General features: G+C 46.4%; 1 protein-coding gene across 1 annotated transcript in view; it reads left to right on the forward strand.

Annotated features, from left to right (window-relative positions):
• cacna1g (calcium channel, voltage-dependent, T type, alpha 1G subunit) overlaps positions 1-20632 on the forward strand; it is a 372532-nt gene that overhangs the window by 172684 nt on the left and 179216 nt on the right. The window contains exons 13-16 of the mRNA XM_070857502.1: positions 786-854; positions 11183-11276; positions 14068-14255; positions 19562-20002. Coding sequence (XP_070713603.1) covers positions 786-854; positions 11183-11276; positions 14068-14255; positions 19562-20002 — 792 coding nt within the window. The remainder of the gene's footprint in view (positions 1-785; positions 855-11182; positions 11277-14067; positions 14256-19561; positions 20003-20632) is intronic.

Genomic DNA, 20632 nt, shown 5'->3' on the forward strand with positions numbered 1-20632 from the left:
TACGTTCTTGCTCTACTCCCGATAATGTGCCCTTACTGCGACAGCGTGATTTTTAAAAAATCTATCTCTCGCACCGACCATCCTATGACCTCGGAATGAAATTGGTGTCAATTAGCGGCGGATTAATGCCAGCCCAGTGCTGCTGACTCTGGAGATGGGGTTGAGCCCGCATAAGCTCATTTCACATAGACTATGAAGCAAATTCGAGAGATAGCTAAACTACATCAATACTACAGCAAGTAACGAACCCTTGTTAGCACTACTGTATTGCTCATAAAATAATGGCTGCAAGTAAATTACACATTGAGAAAGGGAAGGGGGGGTGGGGGGTTATTTTGTTACACATATTTCACATTGGCTTTGATTTCAAATGAATTGTAGAGGTCTATATCAATCTGACTTGGAAATCTATGTGGCCAAAACAAATCATTGCCACTTTGTTCTTGAAAGGAAGCAACTATTCAAATTGATGCTTATTAGTACAACTTACTGGCAGCAATAAGACATAAACACTACCTGGGTACATCATTCTTTCATGTCTGATATATCCTGTATTATGGATATTGGTTACCCCGATATTATTGTGTCATGTTTTGTCTGTGCCTGTGTGTGTGTCTGTGTGAACTGCTCCTAACCACAGTGCAAATATTTGAAAAAGGTAATGGTGATATTTTTTTAACCTTTTTTTGCAATTAACTGTGTTTTTTTTCTCAAAGTGCCTGAAATATTTAAGTTGAGCTTATTTCAGTCACCTCAATGTCGACACCATCTTTGTTTCACTTCAGGAGGTCCCGAAGAGGGAGGATGCGAGTGGGCAGTTAAGCTGTATTCAGCTGCCTGTCGACTCGTCTGGGGTACGTAACTGTTCAGCGCGAATTCACAGGCGCCAAAACCCGACAGGGGAAGGGAAGTTGGCGGCCTCAAGAGCTGCTTTTATAGCATGAAATCATTTTTGTCCGTTTATTGATTTTTTTCCCCCCCTCATATGCAGTCCCTTAACTTGATCTGATGAAAGCTTAATCATTTCACCTGACTGTGGAGCCAGTCAAGGATTGACTCTCTTTCTCGATTGAAGTCAGTTCCCTTTGCAAAGTTTTTTTCCACAAGGATATTTTTTTCGACAGACTGAAAAGGCCAATGCCGAATCAATATATTTCTTTATCAAGTTGGATGTTCGTGATTCTGAATTTGATTTGAATGTGTAACACAACAGATCAGTAACAATGACACAAAGATGTTATTTTATCTGTTTATAAAGCAGTATTTCAGTGCTCACCGTGATGGCCACCTTAAGGTTAAAAACCATTAGAAATGGCGAGTCTGCTGTTTTGTTCTCTTGAACACACAAAATATAAAAAAGGATGTTGTGAGGAAAGGTTGCATAAACTTGACTTGTATTCCCTTGAGTTTAGAAGATTGAAGGGTGATCTTATAGAGGTGTTTAAAATGTTAAAAGAATTTGGTAGGGTAGATACAGAGAAACCATTTCCTCTGGTGGGGGAATCAGGAACGAGGGGAAATAATTGTAAAATTAGAGCCAGGCCATTCACGAGGGAAATCAGGAAAAACATTTTCAGACAAAAGGTAGCAGAATTCTGGAACTCTCTTCCCCCAAAAGGCTGTGGATGCTTGGGGACAATTGGAGCTTTTAAGACTGAGATTAATAGAGTTTTGTTGGGTAAGGTTATCAAGGGATTTGGAACTAAGGCAGGAAAGTAGAATTGAGTAGATCAGCCATGATCTTACTGAATGGCGGAGCAGGCTGAGAGGCTGAATGACCGACGACTAAGTTCATGTAAAGGAGCCCTACTCTTTGGTACTGTAATTCCTTGAGAGCATAGAAAGACAAATTGTACCAGAGCATCAAGAGGCAGGACATAGATTTCCTGCAGTCTAAGACATGCTCCATTCGCCCTGGTTTAAAATCAGATGCAGGGTAAAGTGCCCTCTACTCTGCCCCAATAATATATCCTACTTCATCACTGTGACATTTTCCATCTCTCACACCATTCACTCTATGGCCTCTTTGAGTGAGATTGTGCCGATTAGTGCCAGTTTAATACTGTGGACCTGTGCCCACTGTGAATTTGATTGTACCTGCACACACTCTCATTTCACATGGTCACCTCTCCTTTTGAACTTCAGTACAGAAGGGGACATAGTTCAAGGTAGTTCAACATTGTCGGAGAGAGAGCACCATATGTGAGGAGGGTTGTGTGGAGTTTTGTTACTTATACACTGTTCAGGGAGTTTGAACTGATACAGAATGTTAAAGTGTAGGTGCAGCATCTTTTGCATTACTGACACACAGATGGAGCAGCAACAACTCCTGTGGTGCTGTTCTGGCAGTGGTTTTTGTGGAGGACTCACAGCCCAGTCACATCTCTTTGATGTTAGAGAGGGGTCCTGGCATGGGATAGGTTATCTTAGCAAGCACACTGCACGGCTTTGGATTACACTGAATCTTAGTTCCTCTCCAGACTGCCAGACAAGCAATAAAATATTGCACCACTTGGCAGGAGTAGCTTCATGGAACACTGTTGACCGTGGTGAGTCACATTCCTGCTCATATTCCAGATTATCCAGCCATCTGTGGCCTTGATGAGATGAGATGTGAAAACCAAGCCAAGGAACTGATCTTTGGTAACTGAAGAAAACTTACAGTTCATATATATATATATATATAGTCTTTAAAATAATTAAGGGATTCGATAGGGTAGATGTAGAGAAGATGTTTCCACTACCGGGGGAGTCCAAAACTAGAGGTCATAAATGTAAGATAGTCAGTAATAAATCCAGTAAGGAATTCAGGAGAAAGCTCTTTACCCAGAAAATGGTTAGAATGTGGAACTTGTTACCACATGGAGTGGTTGAGGCGAACAGCATGGATGCATTTAAGGGAAAGCAAGGTAAGTACGTGAGGGAGAAAGGAATAGAAGGATATGCAGATAGGATGAGATAAAGTAAGGTGGATTGAGGCTCTTGTGGAGCATAAACACCGGCACAGATCCATTGGACCAAATGGAGTGTTCCTGTGCTGTAAATTCAATGTCATTTGATGTAATATAAAGTGACAACATTTTGGCCAATCTTTCTTGAAAGGTTGTTGACCTAATCTCAGTGCCAAAAGTAACACTTTATTTTTCCACCCTCTGTCAACTCCAGTCTATCTCTGCCTGCAATGATTCAGTTGGCCCTTGTCTCGAATATAATTCTGCAGAGGCTGGTTTTATCAGAAAGAATAATGTCACTTTAATATTATTAATGGTGATGAGAAACAGAGCTTGGCTGGGCCCACTTCCCTAATGGCCCCTATGTAGCCATTCTGATAAAATGGCAAATATCCATTTGTCCTTGTGTCCATGCCCATGCTTGCATCCTCGAGGTCAAAAGCTCACCAAATGCATCACAGAAACCACGAGCTTATCACTGAGGCTCGTTCTAGAAATGTTGAAGGCTATTGATTTGACTTTTCGTTGGACGCCAAATGAAAAGTTTTCCGTTCTGTTCTATCAGATTGAAATATCACAAGTCAACCCATGTGCTATGACACCAGACTGGTGACTGAGAGCAGGTTGTTGTGATTGAAAGGTTGCAACAGTTTGATACACAGCACAATTAGCAGTAGAGATATTGGTCTGTAATGATCAAGATCTGATTTTTACCCCTTCTAGGATCTATGCATAGCCCTATCCTCTTCCTCATCTACATGTTTCCCCTTGGCGATAGCATCCACAGACATGGGGGTCAGCTTTTCATATGTATGCTGACAACACCATGCTCCATCTCTCTTGACCCCTCTGTGTTGTCAGACTGCCTGTCCGATATCCAGTCATGGGTGAACCGTTATTTCCTCCAGTTAAACTTTGGGAAGACTGAAGCCATTGTCTTCAGCCTCCACCACAAACTCAGTACTTTCGCCATTTATTCCAGCCCTTCCCCAGCCATTGTCTCAGGCTGGACCAGACTATATGCAGTTTCAGCATCCTCTTCAACCATGAGCTGAACTTCTAACCGCATATACACCCCATCACAAAGGCTATCTCTGTAACATCGCCCATCCCTGCCCCTGCCTCAGCCAGTCTGTTGCATGGTGAAAGTACTGAGTTTGTGGTGGGGGCTGAAGACGATGGCTTCGGTCTGTTACCGAAACCCTCATCCATGCTCTTGTTACCATTCTCGACTGTTCCAATGATTGCTTGGTCACCTCCCATCCTTCACTGTCCATGAACTTCAGCTTAACCAAAGGTCTTATGCCCATATGCTATCTCGCAACAAGTTCCACTCAGCCACCACCCATGTCCTACTTGGCTCGGAATTCCCCAATGCCTCAGATTTAAAATTCTGAACCTCATATTTGAATCCCTCCATGGCCTCACCCTTCCCAATCACTGTAACCTCCTCCAGCCCTATAATGTACTCGCTTTCCCCCCTAGAACCCTCTGTTCATCTGGCTCTGGACGAGGTGCATTACCCTCTCCCTTTGCCCACTATGGGCGGTCATGCCTTCAGTCACCTAAGCCCCACACTCTGTAATTCCTTCCCAAATCCCTCTGCCTCTCCATCTTCTTCTCTTCCCTTAAAGCCCACTGCTTTGGCCAAGCCTTTAGTCACCCTCCTTATATTGCCTTTTTGGATCAGCCCCTATTTTTGTCTGATTATACATCTATGTAGTGCCTTGGGGCATTTTTCTACAATAAAGGTGCTATTTTTTTGTTTTTCATTCATGGGATGTGGGCATTGCTGGCAAGGCTGCCATTTATTGCCCATTCTTAAAATGCACATTGAGATATTCAAATTAATAAAACACAGAGATAATGACTTGATATTGAAAAGCAGAACAATGGGACACAAGCGTAAGCTGAAAGGAGGTAATTTGGATGAGACATAAGAAAGCATTGCTTCTCTGAAGGTGCTCAGTTTTTAGACTAACTTATCAAGGGAGTTTGTGGGGGGGCAACCTAGGTTCAAGGTCAAAAGGGACACAATACATTATCAGTTAAACTGCTTGGTCTGTAGGACAGATTAATTGGACCAACAGTCTTCAGATATGTTTCTAACCTTTTAAAATAGATGCTTCACTTCCTTGATCCCCTCCACATCTCTTGGCCCCTCCACTGCTACCTTGCCAGATTGCTTGTCCGGTATCGAGCCGTAATATGGTTGATTGAGTTGCTGCAGTTCAGTGACACCTTTGGCACCTAACCTTGGAGTTCAAATGAAACTTCAGTGAGTCTGAAGCCTGACACTGGATATAGTTTTGAATGTATTTCATTCGTCCTTCGAGCACATTTCTAAATTGAAAAGATTGAAGCTGATTTTAGACTTTTGATGAGCTCAGGACTGAACCTTTTCTGTGCTCGCACCCTTCGGAGGTAGGCTTCCCCGTAGTTGCCTTTTCTTTCTCCTTTAGGATAGCATTTCTACTTTTTAATAAATACTGCAGGACACAATGACATAACTTAATTAGTGTGAGTCCAGGGGAAGTCGGGGTCTGTTTGCTAATAGGTAGGTTTCCAATCTGAGTCATCTTCCTCTTTGAAACTTCTGATTTATGCAATCACACGGCCAGATCTCGCAGTTGGCATTCCTTGTATGAAGATAGTCATCATGGTCATGACCGAAATACACGCTGAGAAACATTCTTGCTTTATTCCAATGTGTTAATAGATACATTTTGGCTGCACAGTATGTCCTCCACTCCTACTGATTTACCTGAGAGATAAAAGAGGACAAAGTAACTAAGACATTGGATGGAAGAGAAAGGATTACTTTTTTCATGCTGTCATAAACTGGCCATGCAATTTTACAACTATGAAACAAAATTGATTTTTCAAAGCACTGAGCGTGCAGATTGCAAAGCAGGGGAGAGTACAGGAACTTCCATACTATTCAACAGTGCTTGGAAACAGGTATCAGGAGAGGATTTAGGATTGTACCACACATTTCTCCAGTCCATCATTGTAGGCCACTTGCTGAAGTATTCTAGCCAGTCCTTAGTTCCATAGCAAAGACTAACCCCACCCTAGCCAACAGAATGAGTCTCTGTCACCAAAAGTATTTCATTCTTTTCTTCATGATTTGCACAGGGTACAATTATTCTGTAGGTCTACAATTGTCAAAGAACCTGAAGAGATACAGATTGTTTGCACATTTGTTGCAGTCTTGTCTGCCAATCACATTCTGGATATTGATAGTCATTCTGAGATCCTCCATAGATCACAGAAAATTCCAGAAGAATAGAAGGAAGTACAAAATACTGAGCTCCATCTCTTAAGTGTTCAGACTAATCACGCTTACCTGAAAAGATTGACTATATCATTATTTTAGACATCCTAGTGCAACAGACATCCATTCAAAGGGACTTAAGGAAAACAATACGGAGTGTTTTGGAAAACCCCAAATCTGTTCAGCAGTGCAGCGAACAAGTTGACTCACTCACTACCCATTCCCGGACAAATAAAACTTGTGTCCTCTACCCATCGTGCTTTTGCTCCATTTCTTTTCTACCTGAACCACAGCAAGCTCTGTCAATGCAAACTCAGTGCAATCTTCTCTGAACACTCATGCTTCCATTTCCTATGCACCTTCCAAGTCCTTCAGAATATAAAGGAACATGCAGTTGTACTACATAAGTAGTTTACCGAGCATTAATTAAAATTTTCTTTCATAAACCCTTTTTCTTTGCTCAGAAAGTCAAACTGGGACAAGGACCTCAGGTAAATAATGTCGCCCTGGTGCATTCCTTGCCTGCTTGCCAGCTAAAGTTAGGTGATAGGTTGACAAGGGCTTGTGGGATGTTGGTATGTCGCTACCATGGTGTTGCTGCACTAGTCATAGAGAGTCACGTTTTGCGCTCTTAGGTGAGGGTGGCTGTCTTTTTCTGTTTCGCTACTTTATTCTGTCGCAGCTTTTGTTGGGTTATGAGGATCTGAAGTCCTACATCTCTGCTTGCTGGCACGTTTGGCTCACAAGAGACCTGAGGTCACAAGCTCCCCAATGTATTTTAAAGCATAATCAGTGATGCAACAATTATTACAACAAGCTGTCAGCAGCCTATGCCATTTTATTGTTGATAAATAAAAGTTAGTTTGGTTGGCCGAGATCCACATAGGAAGTGGGTCAGCAGTCTGAGGTATGAGTCAGAATTCATAATGAACCCTCAAACTCAGATCCAGCCCGATACAAAGTGTGCTATCGGGAGGGCAGAGTGACAAATGAACATTTATGCGAGATAAACTAAAGCAATACAAACCACATAAATAAACCTAATCCATGTTGGAAGCAAGTGTTAGGTAATTGGCTGCAATGTTTGTTGGTTATATCACATGATACCGCAAACTAAAAACCCAAAGTAGTTGAAGTTGGTTATTTTTGGCCCAAATCCGTTGACATTTTGGATTTATTGGTGCATGTCCCTTAGACGTAATGGTGAGTATGCAGCGGGGCACACTTCCTGTACATGGTCAATGGCATTATCTACATCCTGTCATTGTAATGACTTGGACCTGATCAGTATCAAAATCAAAGACAGATGTTTTGTTTTTAACATTATTCAATTCCACATATTTTCCAACGTATTTGACTCTCAATGATCTAACCAATGATTTAGTTATCAAGTAATCTAGAGGGGGCGAGGTCCTCCATTGGTGAGTTTGGGAGTCGAGGAGAGCCAATGGTGGGAGAGCTCAGTGTACTTTTAAACCTAGCATTCTGACACTAGCACTCCCACATACAATTCCAGAACTTCAATCAGTAAAAGTACAGAAAAAAATATAATGTTGAAAATTAATGTAGAAAACCAAACTTTAACAACATGATAGGATACAAGATATCTTGCACGCCATGAGTGTTCATTGGAAAAATAGCATGAAGCCAACCTGCCATGCTCTGATGTGCGTTCACTGTCTGAAAGTACATCGCAACTCGTGAGGACTTAGAGAATCTATCCTTTGGTCTATAATGAGTGCAGGTGAATCTTGGAGCACATCAATGCTTCTCCAAGCTTTAATTTTCAGATTTGAACAGCTTGGATTCTTTCTATAGGATTTACCTACAATACATACTTAGATGTAAGGCTAGATCCAACCATTTTAAAGGCATCACAACCAGCTGTCCATTATTAGTTTGACCATATGGTGTCAGCTATGATTCAGTGGGCAGCACTCTCACCTCTGAGTCAAAATATTGTAGGTTCAAGTCCCTCTCCAGAAACTTAAGCATAAAAATCTAGGCTAACTCCAGTGCAGTTCGGATGAGACGTTAAACCCCCCTCTGCCCTCTCAGGTGGACATAAAAGATCTTATAGCACTGTCTTTGGAATTCTCTGCCCCAGTGGGCTGTGGATGCTGAGTTTTTGAGTATATATCAAGACTAAGATAAATAGATTTTTGGGGGCCGAAATTGCCCCTTTCTATAACAGCCGTGACCGCTTCAAAGAGATGGCCACGGGTCAGTAAGTACTCACCGCTCGGTCGGCATGGAGGGGTCGCCATTTTGTAAATTGCCCTCTTTGACGCGCCGACCCCTTACCGACCAGCGGCGACCCACTTCGCGACCCCCGCGGGAAATTGCCCCACGCGGAATTGCCCTGCGGGAGCGCCACCACAAAGGGAGGTCGCGATGCCGGCGACTCCATTTTATTTTTTCTTGTCGGCCGACTGCCCTGTCGGGCTGCCAATTATGCCCACGAGTTCGGCCAGGCCGCCAACAGACAGCCTGGCACGCCCTCTTGGGTGCCAGGCCACTGGCCCGGCCGAAAGCCTCCCTGCTGGCCTAGATTTTGCCACTAAAGTCGCTGCGAAGTTCACAGCGGCCCTCCCCTTTAACTGACACGGTCGCGCTGATGTCTTTGGGCGACTGCCGTTCCGACCCACCCCCAGTTCCGCCCCTCTCCCGACCCCAAAATTGCTCCGACCAGAAACAAGAAACAAAGTGCTGAAAATCGCTGGATTGTCCGCCCCATGCATTAGGGGGGACAGAACACTTAAAAATCGTTAGGTGCGCCCCGTTTCGGGCGGAGGGCAATTTCGACCCCTTGGACTCTAGGTGAATCAAGGGATATGGAGCTCGGGTATGAAAGTGGAGTCGAGGACAATGATCAGCCATGATCTTATTGAATGGCGGAGCAAGCTCGAGACGCCGAATGGCCTACTCCTGCTCCTATTTCTTATGTTCCTATTTTGAAAAAGATCAGGGTAATTCTCCCCGGCGTTCTGGTCAATATTTATCTCTAAACCAATATCTCTAAAACAGATTATCAGGTCATTATCACATTGCTGTTTGTGGGTTTTGCTGTGTGCAAATTGCCTGCCGCTTTTCCTACATTACAACAGTGCCTACACTTCAATGGTACTGTAAAGCGTTTTGGCATGTCTTGAGGTTGTGAAAGGTGCTAAATCAATGCAAGTTCCTTCTTTTCTATCTTTCTTTACATTAGCTAGCCAGTGATCAGGGAAATAACTGGCGACAATGAACTCACATTTCTCAGCTAAATTCTGTTATCATATTATGTTTTCTGAGGTGAGGGAAGTTGCAGTAAATGTAAATGCCAAATGCTGCCATAGTTCCGAAGCTCGCTCCACTCTGCTTTGTTGTAGGCTGAGTGGCTGGGTCTCCAATCTGCATTCTTAATGGGTGATGAGCACACAGGCTGCTGGCTGGGAAGCGTTGTGCCGGCACATCACACGGGAGGAAAGCTGCCATCTCTTCCATTTTGCCGTGCACCTCTGAAGTGGTTGTGCAAGGACCAGCATCTGCTGGAAGACGCAGTGAGTTGTGCAGCCAGGAGAAGAGAATGTTATTAAAATGGAGCATTGCCAATGAGCAGCTGGGCGGCGAGATGGAAGGAAGGTGGTGCAGCACCAGAAGAGAGAGAGGAGGGAAGAATTGGCCCTGGTCAAGTGAAGTCTCCTGCTGAGTGATCACGGAATGGCATTGTAGGGAGGTCATGTCATACCCCCTAGTGTCAGCATGCTTGGCTCAGGAGCATCTAAAGAGAGGGATGGAAACAACTATAATCTTAAAAAAACAAGCAGGTACTACAACTCACAGTAGTTATTTCTTCAGCCGTCAAAAATATGGCTTGAACTTTACCTCAAGAAGATGCAACCCTAACCTACGATAAACTACACTTCTGGTGCAGATAAAGATTGAGTCAAGGAGCGCATGATAATCTACTCCAGTCTGCAAGAACCCAATGTCATGAAGAAAGTAAAGAATAAAAAGCAGCGGAGGGGTGATGTATTATACTTTCTGCAAGATGTTTGTTATCCTACCTAGAATTTTGCAGAACTGCTATATAAGCTGCCAATGGCTCAGTGGGTAACACTCTCACTCAACTTGAGTCAGAAGGTTGTGGGAGACTTGAGTACAGTATCTAAGCTGACCCTTCAGTGTAGTACTGAGGAGGTGCCGTCTCTCCGATGAGACGTTAAACTGACTGCCCTCCCAGGTGGATGTAAAAGATTCCATGGCGCTGTTTCATGAAGAGCAGGAGAGCACTGGCCAATATTTATCCCTCAACCAACATCACTGAATGAGGTTATTTGGTCATTATCTCATTGCCATTTGTGGGAGCTTGCTGTGCGCAAATTGGCTGCTGCGTTTCCTACATTACAACAATGACCACATTTCAAAAAAGTACTTCATTGGCTGAAAAGTGCTTTGGGACATCCTAAGGTTGTGAAAGGTGCTATATAAATGCAAATTCTTTTTTTATAAGTCTATCTTACCTCCCAGATAAAGAATGACGCGTGACGCTTTGCTACCTGGAAGGGAAGGAGAAACAGGTGTCAAAAAAGAGCAAAAAGAAAAACTAGCGTTTTATTATTTTTGTTTAATTGCGACATTAGCTTGGGGTTAACAAGGAGCACTTGGTGCTGCATGAGCTGCTCACAGCAAGCATGTTTCTTCATGTTGTAATAATTGTTGCACGGCTGAAATTAAAATCAATTTCAAAGACTAAAATCAAAGAAACTATTTAATAGCTTTTTCAAAAACATCTCCAATAATCGAGGTAAGGACGGTAATATTTTATTTACATTGTTAAATAGAATTTTTCTTCTAAAATTTTAATTTAGTGAAGATTACTGTCAGTGACTGGGAACATTGAGGCGATTGTGCCTGAATTCTGCACCATTTCGTGTCTATAACTTAAGCCTCTGCTTCACTCACACTCAAGGGAGACATATCGAAGTCGGACTCGGAGGCTGACTTTTTCTGTCAGAGCCTGGAAGATGACAGTGGAAGCAAAAAGGATCTTCCAAACACCACGTGTAAGTTCAGCTGCTGCGTGGCTCGTGAGTTTTAGGAAAAGGCAGATGTTTTTGTGTAAGCTTTGGGCATATCCATCATAGACTGTCCCTCATATCGAGGATGACTTGCTTCCACACCAACAAGGGATGAGTTCACAGATATTCCAGATCCCGAACTGCATGTTGAAGGCTGGAAGATGCCTGCGCATGGATTTTTTAAATGTGGGGTGGCCGTTGCACATCAGCCACCACACGGACTTGATAGAGCTAGGTCTTGGTCCAGTAGTAAGGATTAACCAAGGTGACTGGAGACTAGTGCGCACACACATCGCAGTGTGGGCTGGCCCGTGCTGCCCCTGGGCCCTCGCCCCTTCTGTGCCCCAAACTCACGCCACTCTTGGGCCCCGATCATGTCGCTCCACGCTATCTCGCCATATACAACATGACGACAGCTATCCAAATCCATGTATTTCTGATAGCAGCATCAGTTCAAAAGCTTGTCTTTCAACATGATTCAAAAGCAGGTTTAATGTATTTAAAGGTTGAAGCAGACCTCCACTTTTGCTGGCTGGTAAACCTGTGTGTAACTTGGACTCCTCAAATATATATATATATATTTTTGTGTATATATAAAGTTAAAAATTTGCATAGGTCGCATGCAGGAGGTCCCAGAAACCTTGAATTCCTGACTTCACAAGTCTTGAGTGAGGTTTTTATGTCAGTATTTGCGATGATATAATGTTACAGCCCCGCTCGTCATTCTGGTGCTGCTCCTTTATTCTGCTGGTGTCTTGGCCGAATTCACCTTCCCAACTCTCCACCTTTCCCAGACCCACCGGCCTACCCAACCTCGCATCTCTCATCCCCACCGGCCTATCCAACCTTGCATCTTTCCCACCGGCCTACCCAACCCCACACACCTCATCCCCACCGGCCTACCCAACCCCACACACCTCATCCCCACCGGCCTACCCAACCCCACACACCTCCTCCCCACCGACCTTCCCAACCTCACACCTCTCATCCCCACCGGCCTACCCAACCTCGCATTTCTCATCCCCACCGGCCTACCCAACCTTGCATTTCTCATCCCCACCGGCCTACCCAACCTTGCACCTTTCCCACCGGCCTACCTAACCCCACACCTCTCATCCTCACTGGCCTACCGAACCCCACACCCCTCATCCCCACTGCTTTACCCAACCCTGCTCCTTCTCATCCCCACCGGCCTACCCAACCTTGCACCTTTCCCACAGGCCTACCCAACCCCACACCTCTCATCCCCACCGGCCTACCCAATCCTGTACCTTTCCCACTGGCCTACCCAATCCCACACCTCATCCCCACCGGCCTACTTAACCCCACACCTTCTCATCCCTACTGGCTTACCCAACCCTGCTCCTTTCTGGCCCCATCGACCTAACCAACCCTTCCATGGCACCAAGTCTTTTACCACATTAATGGACCAGTGCAATTCCCAGGACAAAACACCAAAGGCGGATTCTACGAAGCTCCGTGCCACCAGCGGGACTTAACGGGCAAACGGCTTCTGTGCTATTGCCTGGCGCCATGGAGGAGTCAGGTGGGCAATTGTGCTTGCCGTTATCCATTTCCTGATTGGGTGATGGCACAAGATGGAATGTCAGTGGTTCTCCACAGGAGCACGTCACTCTGAGCCACAATAAATAAAATCCTGGGTGTGTTGCAAGCGATTTTTCTCCCATTAAGGTCAGTGGATGAAAAATCACAGGCAAAGTACCCGTGATCTTCTGATAAGTCGACTACTGCGGGCCTGGTCTGCCCAAGGGAGGCGTAGGGCTGCCAACTCTGATTGGACATGTTCCTGGAGGTTTCATCACATGACCTCAACCCGCCCCCACACCCCCGCTATTGGTCACCCCACACATCCATCCTCACGACGCACCGCCTTCTCACGGCCAATCAGAATGCAAACTGACTCTTCATTACCCAATTAGATGACTCTTGCCTGTCAGTCAAACAGCCTTTTCTTTCCACGTTTGATATTTTTATAACTTAAGAAACTAAAAGAAAACACCATTTTTGCAATGCCCCTATGATTTTTCTCCTGGGGATTTGCTCCCAGCAGTGTCGTGGGGATTAGGCTTTAATTCCTGGAGACTCCAGGGCAGACCTGGAGGGTGGCGATCCTAGTGATGCGGTGCCTCGGAAAGTTCTGCCCAGTACTCTCCAAAAATTTCAACCCGATGGTAACGCCAGCCCTGTGCCTGTGCGCAGAAATGTTTGGAAGGAATGAAAAAGAATGGGTGAAATTGTCAGATTGTCATGTCCAATGGGCTTGATTAAGTGTCAGCTATAGCTCAGTGGTAGCACACTCTGAGTCAGAAGGTTGTGGGTTCAAATCCCACTCCAGGGAATTGAGCACCAAAATCTAGGCTGACACTCCAGTGCAGTGCTGGGGGAGTGCTGCACTGTCGGAGGTGCCGTCTTTCGGAGGAGACGTTAAACCGAGGCTCCGTCTGCTCTCTCAGGTGTACGTAAACGATCCTATGGCAATATTTCAAAAAAGAGCAGGAGAGTTATCCCCAGTGTCCTGGCCAATATTTATCCCTCAACCAACATAACAAACACAGATTATCTGGTCATTATCACATTGCTGTTTGTGGGAGCTTGCTGTGCGCAAATTGGCTGCCGTGTTTCCCATATTATAACAGTGACTACACTCCAAAAGTATTTAATTGGCTGTAAAGCGCTTTGAGACATCCACTGCTCATGAAAAGTGCTATATAAATACAAGTGTTTCCCTTCTTTTTATCGCCTTTCTCACCAACAGTGATGGCAGTGAATGGTCATGTGGACGTCAAAACCAGTCTGACCCCACCGCTCATCATCCACACCAATGCCACACCGATGCCGACGCCAAAGGGGATGCTCTGTGGTGACTCTGTGCATTTGTACAATGAGTCCCGCAGAGGAAGCAACGTCTCGATCGATCCCAACTATTACGAACAAAAGTCACCGGTGAGTCCATTTGCATTTTCTTTGAAGCAGATATTGGTCTGTTTTCTTTGACTTTACATTTTGCATATTCCACGATTTGTTCGCGCTATCTTCTTGCAACTTGTGGATTGTCCTGATTGGATTGGTGAGACCGCACCTGGGGGCCGAAATCGGTGAAGGTCAAGTGCCGCCCGAAGGACCGCCGAGAGACCACCCGGGGGCCAAATGGCTTACGCCATCAATCTGGGCGGCAGCAGGCGGGAGCTCTCAATCTCGGCGGCAAAGGCTCTTGCCGCCCAAGTGCTGCCGAGGATGGAGTCGGACCCAGGGAGGGTGGAAGACCTGAAGATAAAAATCATAGGAACCCCATCCAAGTAAGTCGCTGTAAAAAAGACATGTTTAATATTTTCACTCACCTTTTTTTCGTTTCTTCGTACCTACCGTCAGGCTTAGACCTGCCTCCACGCAGGGGTCCTTCCCCCTGCGGGCGCCAACTCTCACTCGCACCAATCTGGCCTCTCAGCGGGCGGGAGGCCACTTACGCTACTTGGCCGCCAGAGGGCGTCAGCGGGCGGTTCCCGGCGTTACTCCCCTCCAGCCCAAGTGGAAACTGGGAGTGAGAGGAAACCGGAGACGAAACATGGCGGCAGCCGGTGACAGCAGGCGGCAGTGGGTGGTAAGGCCACCAATATCGGGCCCCTGGAGTACTGCATACAGTTTTGGGGGCCGAAATTTACTGTCACCCGAAACGAGTCACACCTTCCGCTCCAGAGGTGTTTTTTCCGACGTGTGGGAATGAGGTCGACTCTTTCGGTAAATTCAGCTCTTTCTTGGGTTTTTTTCCCGGCGGACCGGAAGTTGGTCATAATAGGGGCAGAAGTGGGGCGGTAAGTACTCAGGCGGGACAGAGTCGCCACCGTTGTCAGTCAGCAGCGGAGCGGAGATGACGCCTCGACGCGTGTGTGCGTCACCACACTCTCCCCTTCACTTAAAGGGGAGAGCCTTCGGCATTTAGAAACTTCGGCCACCAGGGAGGCTTCCGGCCGGGCCAGCGGCCTGGCACCCAAGAGGGGGAGCCAGACTGCTTGCTGGCGGCCCGGCCGAACCCGGGGGCATAATTGTCGGCCCGACCTGGGAGTTGGCCGACAAAAAAAAATGGCAGCCGCGGCAGTTCGCCCTCCCCTCGAAGGACCGCCGCGCTGCATGGCTCACAGAGTGAAAGCAAGGTGCACCGACAGAAAAAGCTGTTGGGGGCACCGCGCGGCAGATTATAGATATTTTAACCTAAATTTCGCGGGAGGTGTGATGGAGGTGCGGGAGATCGGCAATGCGTGCTTTGATGACGCACTTAGGATGGCCAGCAGCAGCAGTGGGGCGGAAGTGATGACCGCCAGAAAAATCCCCAAGCTGAATTTCGATCGCGGCGACCTTTGGACCGGAAGTCATCGGCCGCTCGACTCTGCCGCCTGGCCGCTTTCTGGCGGTAAGTGGCCTTTTAGGGCAGCTGAATTTCGGCCCTTTGGTCTCCTTATTTAAGGGATGGAGTACAAAAGCAGGGAGGTCCTTCTGCAACTGTATAGGGTATTGGTGAGGCCACACCTGGAGTACTGCTTGCAGTTTTGGTCACCTTACTTAAGGAAGGATATACTAGCCTTGGAGGGGGTACAGAGACGATTCACCAGGCTGATTACGGAGATGAGGGGGTTACCTTATGATGATAGATTGAGTAGACTGGGTCTTTACTCATTGGAGTTCAGAAGGATGAGGGGTGATCTTATAGAAATATTTAAAATAATGAAAGGGATAGACAAGATAGAGGCAGAGAGGTTGTTTCCACTGGTCGGGGGGACAAGAACTAGGGGGCACAGCCTCAAAATACGGGGGAGCCAATTTAAAACCGAGTTGAGAAGGAATTTTTTCTCCCAGAGGGTTGTGAATCTGTGGAATTCTCTGCCAAAGGAAACAGTTGAGGCTAGCTCATTGAATGTATTCAAGTCACAGATAGATAGATTTTTAACCAAAAAGGGAATTAAGGGTTATGGGGAGCGGGCGGGTAAGTGGAGCTGAGTCCACGGCCAGATCAGCCATGATCTTGTTGAATGGCGGAGCAGGTTCGAGGGGCTAGATGGTCTACTCCTGTTCCTAATTCTTATGTTCTTATGTAAGACCACACCTGGCAGTACTGCGTACAGTATTGGTCTCCTTATTTAAGGAAGGATGTTCTTGCATTGGAGGCAGTTCAGAGAAGGTTCACTCGGTTGATTCCTGAGATGAAGGGGTTGACTTGCGAAGAAAGGTTGAGCAGGTTGGGCCTGTACTCATTGGAGTGTAGAAGACTGAGAGGTGATCTTGTTGAGATATATAAGATTCTGAGGGGACTCGACAAGGTAGATGCAGAGAGGATGTTTCCCCTCGTGGGGGAATCTAGAACTAGGGGGCATAGTCTCAGAATAAGGGGTCACCCATTTAAAACGGAAATGAGGAAGAATTTCTTCTATCAGAGGGCCGTGAATCTTTGGAATTCTCTGCCCCAGAGAGCTGTGGAGGCTAAATATATTTAAGGCGGAGATAGACAGATTTTTGAAAGATAAGGGAGTCAAGGGTTATGGGGAGCGGGCAGGGAAGTGGAGTTGAGGCCAAGATCAGATCAGCCATTGATCTTATTGAATGGCGGAGTAGACTCAAGGAACCAGATGGCCTACTCCTGCTCCTTTTTCTTATCTTCTTATGTCTGTAGCTGCACTAAAATCTTTTTCTATGCTGGAGACATGAAAGCTACCAGATTGTCATATAAACCCATCTGGTTGACGAATGTCACATTAGGGAAGGAATTCTGCTGCCCTTACCCATTCTGGCCTATATGTGACTGTAAACCCACAGCAATGTGGTTGACTCTTAACTGCCCTGTGCGGTTCAAGAAGGCGGCTCACCACCATCTTCTGAAAGGGCATTTCGGGACGGGCAATAAATGCCAGTCTAGCTAGTGACGCCCACATCCTAACAACAAATAAAAATAAATAAAGGCTACAGAACTCAGGAGGACTTTGTTAGAGTCTTAACTGCACAGTCTGGTATCAGGAACTTCCTTCTTTCCTACACAGCACCTCTGTCTGTATAATGGTGTCAGCCGTGGCTCAGTGGGTAGCACTTTCACCTCTGAGGCAGTAGGTTGTGGGTTCAAGTCCCACTCTCGAAACCTGAGCACGAAATCTAGGCTGACACTTCAGTACTGCATTGTCAGGTGTCGTCTTTCGGATTCGATGTTAAACCTGAGGCCCCGTCTGCCCTCTCAGGTGGATGTAAAAGATCCCACGCTGCTATTTCAAAGAAGAGCAGGGGAGTTCTTCATAGTGTCCTAGCCAATATTTATCACTAACACAGATTATCTGGTTATTATCTAATTACTATTTGTTGTGTGCAAATTGGTTGCTGGGATATAGACAGGCTAAGTGAATGGGCAAACATTTGGCAGATCGAATATAATGTGAGAAAGTGTGAGGTTATCCACTTTGGCAGAAAAAATAAAAAAGCTAATTATTATTTAAATGGAGAGAGATTACAAAATGCTGCAGTACAGAGAGACCTGGGGGTCCTTGTGCATGAAACACAAAAAATGAGTATACAGGTATTGCAAGTAATCAGGAAGGCAAATGGAATGTTGGCCTTTATTGCAAGGGGGATAGAGTATAAAAGCAGCGAAGTCCTGCTACAATTGTACAGGGTATTGGTGAGACCACACCTGGAGTACTGCGTACAGTTTTGGTCTCCTTATTTGAGGGATATACTTGCATTGGAGGCAGTTCAGAGAAGGTTCACTGGGTTGATTCCTGAGATAAAGGGGTTGACTTATGAAGAAAGGTTGAGCAGGTTGGGCCTGTACTCACTGGAGTTCAGAAGAATGAGAGGTGATCTTATTGAGACCCGAAATGATGAAGGCCTCCGCCCGCCCAAGGCCGCCCAAAGGGCAGCCGATGACCACCAAGGTACCTGACGGTACTTTCGGCGGGATTTTCCTCGGTGAGGTCCCTCGAAGGTCAGCGGGCATCAAATGAGGGACAAACCGCCAATCTGGGCGGCAGCCGGCGGGAGCTCTCGTTCTCATTAGCAAAGGCTGCCGAGGATGGATTCGGGCCCACGGAGGGTCGAAGAGCTGAAAAGCAAAAGCATAAAAAAAAAAATCTGAAGACCTTCAGGGGACTCCATCCAGGTAAGTCCTTGTAAAGAAAAAAATTACAAAAAGCGTACTAACCTTTCTTTCACCACCTTCCTACCTACCGTCTGGGACAGACCAGCCTCCAGCCAGCGGTTCACCCCCGTTCTGCCGCCGACTCCCGCCCGCATCAATATCGCAGCTCAGCGGGCGGGAGGTCAGTCGCGCGGCTCAGCCGTCCGCTGTCGTCGGCGGGTACTTCCCGGCGGCTCTCCCCTCCCGCCCACTCCAGGCCACGTCGAAAGTGGCACTGGGCGGTTCAACCCGAGGAATGTTGGCGGCAGTCAGCGGTAAGTTCTTCAATTTCGAGCCCATAAGATAGTGATGGGGCTTGACAAGGTGGATGCACAGAGGATGTTTCCACTCATGGGGAAATCTAGGACTAGGAGACATAGTTTTAGAATAAGGGGCCGCCCGTTTAAAACTGAGATGAAGAGGAATTTCTTCTCTCAGAGGGTTGTAAATCTGTGGAATTCTCTGCCCCAGAGAGCTCTGGAGGCTGGGTCATTGAATAATTTAAGGTGGAGATAGACAGATTTTTGAGCGATAATAAGTAAAGGGTTGTGGGGAGTGGGCAGGGAAGTGGAGCTGAGTCCATGATCAGATCAGCCACGATCTTATTAAATGACGGAGCAGGCTCGAGGGGTCAAATGGCCTTCTCCTGCTCCTATTTCTTATGTTCTTATGTTTCCTACATTGCAACAGTGACTACACTTAAAAGAAAAATTACTTCATTGGCTGTAAAGTGCTTTGGGATGTCCTGCTTTATAAATGCAAGCTTTTTTTTTCTTCTTTCTCTCTTTCTCTCATTCTCTCTCTTTCCTTCCTTCCTTCCTTCCTCCCCTCCCTTTTTCCCTTCCTTCTTCCTCCCCTCTTGCCCTCCCTCCTTCTCTACACTGGCTATGCCAACCGTCTAATAAATGTGATGTTCTTTTGATCTCCAGCAATAATGATCATTGGCATGACACTCTCCTTTCATTGAAGGTGCTGAACCTTGCTTGGGTACAAACCCTATGGTCACTATGAGCTCTGCTACATCTTCTCCACGTTCCAACTCTGAGCCTGGGCTGCGGCTAAGGTTTATTGGTCTTTTATTCCAACCTTTCTTTCCTTTCAGACCAGTGCACGTAGCTCCCCCTACGCTCCCTGGAGCACAGCCAGCAGCTGGAACAGCCGCCGCTCCAGCTGGAACAGCCTTGGCCGAGCTCAAAGCCTGAAGCGCAAGTATCAGTCGGGCGAGCGGAAGTCCCTCCTCTCCGGTGACGGCAAGGAAAGCTCCGAAGAAGGCGACGGATCGGAGGATGAGAGAGCCAGTCGAGCAGGTAGCGGGAGGGGACCACAGCGCATGGAATCACTGGAGATAAAGAGCTCGTTCGACATTCCCGACACCCTCCAAGTACCAAGTCATCACAGATCCCCCAGCATCCATAGCAGCAGGGCCCCACCGACGGACCGGCAGGACTGTAATGGTAAAACCTCTCCGGCCGCTATGCTCCACCAGTTCCATATGGATGAGCAGAGAGCTGAGTTTGAACATACTGAAGATGATGTAGATATGGTGAGTGATGCCAGCGACGGAAAAATACAAGAAATCAACAATGTTTGGTAGAACTCAGCAGCGTATTGTATTTGAATATTTTCTCTGGGGATATGTGTTTGAACTTGGTGCTAACAGAGGGAATGGAAGTTCTCTCACACTCTCTCTCTGCAAGTGTCTTCTTCACCACGCTCCCCACTTCAAACAGACGGTGAGAGCAAACTGGGTATAGAGAGGCATGGCAAGGCGGAGAGGACGCTCTCTCTATCTACTCTTCCCATTTCTCTCTCTGTCTCCATCTCTTGCTTCTCACTCCCTCTTCCCAGTTCTCTCTCTTTCTCCATCTCTCCTTCTCACTCTCTCTTCCCCTCCTTCTCTCTATCTCTCCTTCTCACTCTCTCTTCCCCTCCTTCCCTCTATCTCTCCATCTCACTCTCTCTTCCCATTTCTCTCTGTCTCCATCTATCCTTCTCACGCTCTCTTCCCCTCCTTCTCTCTGTCTCCATCTCTTCTCACTCTCTCTTCCCCTCCTTCTCTCTCTCCATCTCTCCTTCTTACTCTCTCTTCCCCTCCTTTTCTCTGTCTCTACCTCTTCTCAGTATCTCTTCATCTCTCTCTCTCTTCCCCCTCCTTCTCTCTGTCTCCATCTCT

This window comes from Pristiophorus japonicus, chromosome 16 (assembly GCF_044704955.1).
Source record: "Pristiophorus japonicus isolate sPriJap1 chromosome 16, sPriJap1.hap1, whole genome shotgun sequence".
NCBI lineage: Eukaryota > Metazoa > Chordata > Chondrichthyes > Pristiophoridae > Pristiophorus > Pristiophorus japonicus.